Raw genomic sequence first — 11,008 nt, 5'->3', positions numbered from 1 at the left:
AGCCTTAGCCATACCAGCTTTTATGGAGTTAAAACTTAGAAGAACCTATTATTAATGCTCCAATTGAAATATTATAATGGCCTAAAAGAAATATTTCCTTAGAAGCAAGAAAAATACCGATTTTTTTATTTTGTAATACTTTTCAAAAACATGACATTGTGATTGAGACAATGAGAATATTGGAGAGCATTGTATTAGAACTCAAGGAAATTAGGATGTAAATTTCATATTCTATATATTATTGTTGAGTCAAAAGTAGATCTTTAAGAGTTTCTTGCAATAAGGCAAGACATTAATATAGGGTCAGTAGAAAAGTATTATAAAATAAATGTCCTTATCCCTCTTAGATTCATTTATAACCCAAATGAATAAAAATTCATCAGACAGCACTTAGCAATCTGCAGATATTACTTTCACAAATGCCTTCTGATTTCAGAACTTGATAGGATAAAAATTAATATTTGGCAGATTTTTATCATGAGGATGTTAAAGTATCCCATGATACTTTATTAGACGAATGCCAACTATGGTATAGAAGTAATTATGGTTGATATAGTCCCAAAAAATGTTATAAATGCTTTACATTATTGCAAGCATGTGTTAAACTATTTTCCCAATGTATTAAAATTATAGCTATTCGCTACTCTTCTCATTAGTAAATGAGAGAACATTCTTTTCTATAAGAATAAAACATATACAAAATAAAAAGTAGATTGAATGGTTTTACCCTTTTGAATATACATAGGAATTTGACGCCAAGCACGGGTAAGTTAAATGAAAAATTAACTCAATCCCAACGGTATATTACAAATTTTTAAAATGTTTCTTAATCATATTTTCTATCCATTTTATTTTTAATGCATTATATATTTTTTTTTATCAATTATTAATTTATATTTCCAGCATTTAAAATCTTTAAATATATATCAAAAAATTTTAAATCTCTATTTTGGATCATTTATATTATAGTGATTCATATACTGGTTATTTATTTAATATTTTATAACATTTATTTCGTTTTTCATATGCCGCCAGTTATAACGGTTTGACATTTTATATTCGCATTTATTTATAATTTTTCATGTTTAATTTATATAATTCACATTAGTTTTAAATTGTGTATTAGAAAATTATCATTGGTTCTAATAAATGAAACTTAAATTAGTTTTGAGAAGTAAACTGAAGTGGTTCGGGCATATCAAGCCAAATATGATTGGGTGAAGAGATGTACGTTGATGGATGTATACGGACCAAGGCCTCGAGGAAGACCCAAGACCTGGATAAAAATTATAAGGGATGATATGAAAAAAATGAATTCAACAAATAGTAATAAGTAGTGATCTGCATCTGACCTAATTTTTCAAGCCCAACCCGTCCCTAAAGCCCGACCAGAAATAAAAATAGAAATTTGTCCGCCCGGTCCGAATTTATTTAAAAAAATAATATCACCTTGTTTCTTGCAAGAAGATTAAAATATATCGATTTGTTTTACAAAATTTAATATCTTATTTAAAATTTTAAGTCTAACTAATCCCGATTTTTCTTAAAATATATTAGGCCCGACCCAGCTCGAATCGAAATTATTTTTTAGATAGTGGCCGTGATTTAACATTATCTAATGCTCAGTGTTATATATATCGTTTTTTTATGTAAAGTGTAGTCATTTTTATGATAAATTGCAAAGTCTTTTTTTGTTTGTGAAAAATTTTTTTTTTAAATTTATTTTGCGCAGTCATTCTTTTAATATATTATTAAAAAGGATTTATATAAAAATTGCTATATTTAGATTAATTATATTATTAATCAATTTATATTTATTTTGCAGTAGATATGTATATATAGATAAAAAAAACTAAATAAAAGTCAGTTGACATTTTTTCCATAGTTTCTTTATCATTTGAATATTGTTGTCTTCCATATTTTAGAAATTTATTTTGGTTGCGTTCAGAAGAGGAGAAAAATATATTTTTGTTCTAAAGAAAAGAAGAAGAAAAAAAAATTATTACAAGTAAGAAAAAATTATTATATTTATTTCGTTAAAAAATAAAGTGTCCCAAAAGGGGAGTAACCGATTCCCATTTTCCTCACTACCGATACCTGGTATAAACATTAAAGTGATGGCCAAGACAGTTTGAATAAGCAATTTACCCGTGGGGCAGAAGTTTAATTGGAATAATTAATTACCTGTGGAGCGGACGTTTACGGTGATATATTTGTCAAGTTGAGGCTTTGGCTTACCGGGTGATCGGAAGTTTTAATTAAAGTATCAGTTACATGGAAGTGCCCAAACTTTTCCGAATATAAACCTGATATAAATTCGCTCTTTTTATAAATAAGCCAGTTACGCGGAAGTGCTGCCCAAATTTTTGTAATTATAAACTTGTTACAAAAATCTTTTATACAGATTTTGTATAATTTTAAACTAATAAGTGTGAATGTATATGTGCATCATTGGCTTATTTACGTTACTTATAATATCTTACTTGTTGGCACCTTAAATAACCAAGATTTTTATTTTGAAATTGATCGTAAATTTTTTCTAACGCATGAAAAGTTTAAAATTTGTTTAATACCGGGAGGTTCAGTATAATATTTTTGGAGCGGTGGTTATACTATTTGGACATGAGTTTAGTTTGGGGCAGGAGAATAAAAAGGAGTCGCAGCGTAAGAATTAAAGGACAAACTTTGACCATTGGGGGGCATAATGGAGAGGAGGATATGATGGGTAGAGTTACTTGGTTACCGGTTCAGGAGTTAATTAAAGGGTAGACGGATAGCGATATAAACAGTAATATATATAGCTCTGATAAACAAAATATTGGAAATAATATAGAGAGCCCAGAGAAAACTCTCGGGGAAGGAGAGTAGAAATTAGACAAAATTTTGAATTTCGGGGAAGAGGTATAATGAGTTGTTATAATTGCGGTAAGCCAGGTCATATGCTCAGAGATTGCCGGGATGCGAAGTGTTTCGGTTGTGGAAAACTAGGACATATAGCCCCTTATTGTCCGGGAAAACAAGAGAGGTTAAGATGTGCTGGTTGTGGTAGATTTGGGCATAATAAGGAGGAATGTAATATGAACAATTACAATAACAAAAGTGGTTTTCTACAGATAGGGATGAGTCCTAATGCTTTAAATGTGAGGACTATTGAGCGGGAGAGAATGGAAGAGGGGCGAGCAGTTAATGTCAGAGAGTTAGAGGAGAAAAATATGGAATGTTTTCGATGCCGAAAGAGTGGGCATGTGGCGAGGGATTGTGAGAATTTGTGACTATATGATAGGGACGGAAAAAGGATTTAATCAGCGAAAAACGAATAAAGAGGGATGCGTAAATATGTTACAAGAGGGGATAGTAAATATGCTACAAGAGGGGATAGTCCATGATCCTTGTCCTAGAGTCATGATAAATTTGGGGGGAAGAATGGTTCCTATGGTATTTGATACAGGAGCTGTCATTTCTATAATTGGTAAAATGGATATCAAAGTATTTGGCCTGGGGAAATGATAGAGAATGAAGGGTTAAGAATAAGACAATTCAATGGGACCCTGTTGGCTGCGATGGGTAGGGTGGAGATTGTAGCAACATTGGAGGAAAGAATTGAAATATTAGATTTATGGGTTATCAATCGGAATATATAAGCGGTGTTGGGATGGGATTGGATAACTAGGATTGGTCCATGGTACAGTTTTTGGGGAGTATTTTCCTGGTGGGGTATATTCGCAGCGTCTACATGGCAGAAAATTTGATGGAGGCAACCCCCATCCCAAATCTACCCCTACCCCCCTAAAAAAATTTCGCGGCCTTCGGCCGCGATATTTGCCTTAATCAAGAAAATCTTATATTAAGTCACTATTTATACCCTTACAAACATTCAGACCTGCTTTGGAAAAAAAAATTTACAAACTGATAACTATTGTTACTATCCGTTTTCAATTAACTTATATTTAAGTAGGTAGTGCAATCTTTTCATAATTTGATTGATAATCACAATTTATTTTCATAAAAATTAATATAATAGTATTAAATGAGATAACATATTTACATTACTATAAAAAAATATCAAAAATTTAGTAAAAAAATATAAGATGAGTAATTTTAAAGAGGTATAGCTTGATTCTATAATTACTAATACCTTTATATTAAGTAAAAAAAAACAAAATGAGTAATTTTAAAGAGGTATAGCTTGATTCTATAAATACTAATGCCTTTATATTAATTAAAAACATTCATATAGATATAACTATTATATAAAAAAAATTTTTATGTAAATATAACTTTTATATAAAATATTAGAATAAAGAATATAGTATATTTTGCACAAGAATTATAAAAACATTTATGTAAATATAACTATTATATAAAATATAAAATGAATAGAGTATATTTTGCACTGGAAATATAAATTTTTTTATGTAAATATAACTTTTATATAAAATATGAGAAAAAAATGAATATAGTTGCACTGGAATTATAAAAACATCTATGTAAATATAAGTTTTATATAAAAATATTAAAATAAAATGAATATAATATATTTTGCACTGGAATTATAAAAACATTTATGTAAATATAACTATTATAAAATATTTAAATAAAATGAATATAGTATTATATTATGCACCGGACTAGAATGATATAAAAAACTATTAAATTAAATTTACATTATTAAAAAGGCGTATATAATTAGCTGTGAAAAAGATATAACTTATTTTATTAATAATTTAGTTAATCTTTTAGACGTAGATGCAAATCGCGTTATAATGTCGTCTATTTTAAATCTTTCAAAAACATCAATTTCGCTGGATATTAGAAGTAAATTTTCTAAAAAGGGGTCAGAAATTTTATTCCGCATTCTAGTTTTATTTATTTTGACTTTGCTCATCACTCTTTCGGCTGAACAAGAAGTAGTTGGTAGAGTCAATAAATATTTATATAATAAATATAAATTAGAATAAGAATTTAATTTATTTAAAAGACGATATGGTAGTATAAATGAATATTTTATCCATTTTTTTGTATTAATTATGATGTTATCGTTATTGATATCTTCCTCGGTTTCATCGTTTACAATACCTTTAATTATATATAATTTTAAATAAAATATCAATAAATTACTTTCATCAATATATAACCCATCATTCTTTTTTATTTTCAAAAGATCCTTGCAATAAATGATTGCTTGTGAATCCAAATATAAAGATCGAAAATCATTATATTCACGAGCAATATCTTGAGCATTTAATTGGTAAGTATGACAAATTTGAGATATTTGCCACCCTTCTATTCTATCATTGGCTATAATTCCAGCTGGTGTAAAAAGAGATATTTGAGATAAAAAATTTAAACAATCATAATTAAATCTTTCATTTAAATCATTAATGATTGTATCAAGCACAGGGAAAAATATTTCCCTTTTATATCTATAATGCTAAATAATAATTTTAAATCTTTTTTTATTCAACTTGTTTTTTTTTTGTTTAACATAATTATTGAATGCTGTTTGATCAAATTTGAATATTGATTTTATATTATGCAATTCCGTTGTAAACATTATTCTTTTTCAAATAACTGTTAGATAAGGAATGCAATTTTAAAAAAATATTATCCCCATTAGCTACATTTTAAAATTATTTATAGAAATCGTAACTAATTTTAACCTCTTAGTCTTTGTAATTTATTTTTTGTGTGTTGTATTAATTTAGTTACCATAGCCAAATCATTACCAACTGCCTGCATTTCAATACAAGCCTCATGTGTGCATTTCAATATTTCTTTCAAAATAAATAGACTTAATATGAAATCTTCATCCTTAATTCTTGTTAATAATCCATCGGCAATAGAAGAGGTGCTTGGGTCATTAGAATCTTTTAATTCATTTAATGATGCTATAATATGTTCATAAACATCTAAAAAAATTTCTACAGCTTTATAAGATGATGACCAATTTCTAAAAAAAGATAAGTTACATTAAAAATATTATATTTACCTTGTTGTATTTTTTATTCTTTTAAGAGATTTTTTAGACTTTGTCATTTGATATTTAACAAACACTCCTTGACGTCTTACCCCCCCATTCATGAAATTATATAACTCATCCAATATTCCCATTACCTTTTTCATTTCTATTTTGCATCCACAAACATGAGCAACTACTAAATTGAGCCTATGTGCATGGCACCAAATATATATGGCTTTTGGAGCCTCTTTCAATATTAAAGCCTGCATTCCTTTGTATACTCCTCTCATATTCCCTGCACCATCCATACTTTGCCCAACCATATAATCAAGAGGAAGACCAAGATCTTTGAACTTAGAAAAAACATGTTTCTTTATATTTTCCCCGGTGGTTTCTGATGTTGTAAAAACATGGATGATCCTTTCTACAGGATGTGGATGCGGATCATCTTCTATATATCTTACAAGTAAAGCAATGCATTCTTTTTTAGACACATCATATGTTCCATCTAATATGATGCTATAGGCACAATTCTCTTTAATTTTTTGAATAATACATTTTATTATTTTTATCTTAATGACTTCAATAATTTTTTTCACATGGCCATATGACAATAAATTTATATAAGGTCTTGTGAAATTTTATCTGATTTTTTTCTCCTCAATTTTTCGTTGTTATCAATGTATGCCCGTAAAGTTGGAACCGTTTTTGCCATTAATTTTATGAGGCACATAAAATTACCTTCATTCGAATTAGTGCCCCAAAAGGCTATGTTACATTTTATAAGGTATATAATGGCATCAATAATATTATGAACTATATTACGATTTTCCATTATTATATCAAGCCTATTTGATAGAAAATGATCTTGAATACGCTTATTTGCAAGCCAAGTCATGTTGGTGTATTCACAATCCTTATGAATAGAAGATGACTCATGTCTCTCTAAGTCACGCTTAAAATTTTTCCAATTATTTACTCCAAGTTGAGTCCAAAAAGTATTGGATTTAGGGCCACCAAACATAAGACAATAAAGACAAAAGACTTTGTCTAAAGTGGTGCTATAGGATAACCAATTTCTTGGTTTGAGGGAACCATCAATATTAACCTTTTTATAATAGGATATATTCATGCTCCTATTTAAAAGTAGAAATAATGGATGCGTAAAAATTAATAAAAATTAAATTTTTTAAAAACCTTTTGTGAGTAACAGGATATTGAAATATATTTGAACATGGCTGACATGGGCCTATGGAAATTATGAAATTAATCAAGATATTTGTCATTCTAAAGAATATGAAATGAAAAGGGTCATTAGGCTCCTTTTTTTTATATAATTGAATAATATTTGGGCCTTTAATGTTTGAAATATTTTGGCTTGCATTGGGATTGATAATTGGATGAAAAAAAGATATAATTGGGGAATTTTCAATAACTTTGTGTGTTTGCTAATTATTATTAAAGAGTGTATAGTTTTATTTAAATTAAATACCTCATCATTCAAAATCAGCAGATCACTGGAACTGGGCATTGTATGAGAAGATAATATAATTTGGGAATCTTCAGTAAAAGATTTGTGCTAATTATTAAATAAAGAATAATTAAAATTTGTTTATTCATGAAAATATCTGAATATCCTCATTTATTCCCTTCAAAATTATAAAAGAAATCTTTCTTATTTAAATTAAGTACCTCATTATTCAAAATCAGCAGATCACTGGAACTGGGCATTGTATGAGAAGATAATATAATTTGGGAATCTTCAATAAAAGATTCATGCTAATTATTAAATAAAGAGTGGTTAAAATTTGTTTACTTATGAAAATCTTAATTTTAATAAAAATTTTATTCTTAATTAAGATATAGAAAAGTGGAAAATATTTCATAATTTATTCACTTCAGAATTATCAAACAAATCTTATTTAAATTAAGTACCTCATCATTCAAAATCACCAGATCACTGGAACTGGGCATTGTATGAGATAATATAATTTGGGAATCTTCAGTAAAAGATTTGTGCTACTTATTAAATAAAGAATAATTAAAATTTGTTTATTCATGAAAATATCTGAATATCCTCATTTATTCCCTTCAAAATTATAAAAGAAATCTTATTTAAATTAAGTACCTCATTATTCAAAATCAGCAGATCACTGGAACTGGGCATTGTATGAGAAGATAATATAATTTGGGAAATCTTCAATAAAAGATTCATGCTAATTATTAAATAAAGAGTGGTTAAAATTTGTTTACTTATGAAAATCTTAATTTTAATAAAAATTTTATTCTTAATTAAGATATAGAAAAGTGGAAAATATTTCATAATTTATTCACTTCAGAATTATCAAACAAATCTTATTTAAATTAAGTACCTCATCATTCAAAATCACCAGATCACTGGAACTGGGCATTGTATGAGATAATATAATTTGGGAATCTTCAATAAAAGATTTGTGCTAATTATTAAATAAAGAGTAGTGAAAATTTTAGGCAAATGACTTATTTTATTCTTAATTATAATATATAAATTTTTTTTTAACAAAAGTTGAAATATTTAAATATTCTTATAATTTATTTCCTTCAAAATTGATAAAGGGCATAATAAAAATGTACCTATATATTAAAAATCTTATCTTTAATAAAAATTAAAAGTATTATGCTCAAATTATAGATGAAGAATTGGTTTCTACTAATTCACAAAATTTAAGGTTATTTTTTACTTATATTTATTGTCATGAATTAAAATAATATATATAAAAAATTACTTTTTGGAAGTAAGATGTTATTGATTTTTTTTGTAACTTGGTTTCAACCCCATTTGTGATATTGAATGGAATATCTTTATTTAAGGATACCCAATTATTATCCTTTTTGATAGCTATCTTTGTAAATTTGATATCAGATAACTTGACATGAGGATGTTTATGTTTATAATGGTTATTTATTTTGTCACTTCTTATTTTAGAAGTTTTACAATTAATATAGTCACATTTGACTTTATATATTGTTTTGTTACTTGGCATCTAGAATAAAAATGAAATAAATATTTAGATAATATTTTTTTACTCACTGATGGCCATCAAGAATGATGGAGAATCATAATTTTATCCTTTATTTGACGGTGGATGGCTGAATCTTAAAATTCTCCTATCTTATGAGGTGTGATTCAGAAATTAAATTTATATTTGTTTAAATGAGGGTGTAATTTTAAAATTTTCCAGTGGTTTTACAAAAAATATATTAAAGAAATATATATTTAGATATTTTAATATATGTGCACAATAAATTTTTATTCATTTGTATTATATTTTTAATCTAAAAAATATATTAAAATCTTTTAAAATAAATTCTTATTCATTTGTATTTGTAATTTATAATCAAAAAAATATATTCTAGACCCTTATTGTTTTTAAATTAAAATTCATAAATATACACTCTATTAACATATTTTATAAAAATAATGAAAAATTTACTGATTCAATCATCATCATATAAAGGAAATTTATTATGCACCCATCATTGAATAAAGAAGAAAATTCTGATTACCAGTCATTCATAATGGACTATCAGCTATTAACTTATATTTTTGATAATGTTTTCTTAAAAGATTCCTATTATATTATATGTAAGCTTAATGCATGGTCACAAAAAATATAATATTTTTTGTTATTTATGCCAAAACAATCATGGATCAATATTTCCTCCATTATACACTTCACAATTGATTTCTTTATTTCTTAGTGTCCAACAATTTTTTTAGAAATGTATGATGCTTTGAAATCATAGTTTCTTTAAATTAACAATCCTAATAAATTTTGCAAATAATTGAAAACAGGCATATTTGTGATTTGCCCATTCATTTATCTTCAAATAAAGTCTGAGAAATGATATATTTTAATCATTGAAATTAGAGACCTTCACTGGCATTGATTTCTTCATCCAGCCTAGGTCATAAGTAAAAATAATTTTCAGGCCCAGTTCATGTTTAATGGAAATCCAAACCCAAACCACATCATAGGTTTCAAAGATTATTCCCAAGCCATATCCAAAAATTTAATTTATTGTTAACAAAAATAAACAATATTTCAGTATATGGAATCACTTTGTCAATTCATTTAATTGAAATCTTTTCTTAAATCAATAATCAAATGAGAGGAATAGATTATCTGTTCATTCTCCCAAGATTTCTATAAATATTTAGAAAAAAGGCCAAATATATTATGGAAAATTTGATGTTATATAAAATTTATCTAATAATGAAATAAAAAATTTTATCAATTCTTTTAACAAATTTTTTATCACACAATGGTTTTCACCTCTCACTTATAATTTTGTATATAATTTACACTTACCTCAAAGAATCATTTATCATAAATAGAAATCAATTATGGGTCCAACCTGATTGCCTCACAAAAATGTGGTAATATTTACCCCATTGAAAATGATTATTTAAAAAATTATTAGCAAAAATAATTGCCATGGTTCAAAACCCAGATAACTTATTAAGTATACATATTAAGATTAAATAAAAATAGCTTCATTCTTTATTATATTTATTTATCTATCATCAAATTAAGGAAAATGCAATTATATGCTTAAAAAATTACCTTTTTAAAATCCAAAAATGTTTCTTTATATTGTTAATTGAGTAGGATTATCTTATCATAAAAGGGATTCTTTATTCAAAAGGTCCTTATTATAAAAAAATATATATTGATAATTTAAAATTGATACTGTGAAAATCTAAATCCCATTATGTAAATGAATTTTCTAAAAATTTAAAAAAATAAATATATAGTGTATAATATTTATAAATTGACAGATATCTTTTCTTTAATTGACATTTTTCAGAAAATCAACGATAATCATATCGATTATTGGATTTAAAAATATCATAATACAAGTCAAAAATTACCCTCCAAAAATCAATACCTACCCCCCAAAAACAAATGCCTACCCCCCAAAAATCAATATCTACCCCCCAAAATTAATACCTACCCCCCAAAATGCCAATATTTTTTGGAGGCATTTGTCTCCTACCCCCCCCCG

General features: G+C 26.5%; 2 protein-coding genes and 2 long non-coding RNA genes across 7 annotated transcripts; 1 reads left to right on the top strand and 3 right to left on the bottom strand.

Annotated features, from left to right (window-relative positions):
* Positions 1–2,906: 2,906 nt before the first annotated feature.
* On the top strand, positions 2,907–3,272 carry LOC135928738 (CCHC-type zinc finger nucleic acid binding protein-like). Its single transcript, XM_065465193.1, has one exon. It carries the CDS (start codon positions 2,907–2,909, stop codon positions 3,270–3,272), a length of 366 nt encoding a protein of 121 aa, XP_065321265.1.
* A 918-nt stretch (positions 3,273–4,190) lies between these two features.
* LOC135928297 (uncharacterized) lies at positions 4,191–5,550 on the bottom strand. Its single transcript, XR_010572279.1, has 3 exons — positions 5,466–5,550; positions 5,119–5,423; positions 4,191–5,076 (listed from the first exon to the last, which is right to left on the bottom strand). It is a non-coding gene; the product is annotated as an uncharacterized LOC135928297 (long non-coding RNA).
* Positions 5,551–6,115: 565 nt separating this feature from the next.
* LOC135928296 (uncharacterized) lies at positions 6,116–8,143 on the bottom strand. The gene is made up of 6 exons (XM_065464737.1): positions 8,088–8,143; positions 7,895–7,978; positions 7,652–7,738; positions 7,452–7,538; positions 7,157–7,407; positions 6,116–7,095 (listed from the first exon to the last, which is right to left on the bottom strand). The coding sequence occupies exons 1-6, from the start codon at positions 8,124–8,126 to the stop codon at positions 6,579–6,581; spliced, it is 1,065 nt and encodes a 354-aa protein (XP_065320809.1). The 5' UTR covers positions 8,127–8,143; the 3' UTR covers positions 6,116–6,578.
* Positions 8,144–8,350: 207 nt separating this feature from the next.
* LOC135928292 (uncharacterized) lies at positions 8,351–10,757 on the bottom strand. Of its 4 annotated transcripts, XR_010572275.1 has the most exons (5): positions 10,694–10,757; positions 10,567–10,651; positions 9,026–9,110; positions 8,725–8,982; positions 8,351–8,415 (listed from the first exon to the last, which is right to left on the bottom strand). It is a non-coding gene; the product is annotated as an uncharacterized LOC135928292 (long non-coding RNA). The 4 variants fall into 4 exon arrangements; XR_010572276.1 differs by lacking the exon at positions 9,026–9,110; XR_010572273.1 differs by lacking the exons at positions 10,567–10,651; positions 10,694–10,757 and having other exon boundaries at positions 9,026–9,197.
* Positions 10,758–11,008: the final 251 nt, after the last annotated feature.

The sequence above is a fragment of the Gordionus sp. m RMFG-2023 genome, chromosome 4 (assembly GCF_954871325.1).
Source record: "Gordionus sp. m RMFG-2023 chromosome 4, tfGorSpeb1-WG-v2, whole genome shotgun sequence".
In the NCBI taxonomy this organism is placed as follows: domain Eukaryota; kingdom Metazoa; phylum Nematomorpha; class Gordioida; order Chordodea; family Parachordodidae; genus Gordionus; species Gordionus sp. m RMFG-2023.
Note: the sequence above shows the minus strand (reverse complement) of the source record. Positions and strands in the feature narration are given on the sequence as shown.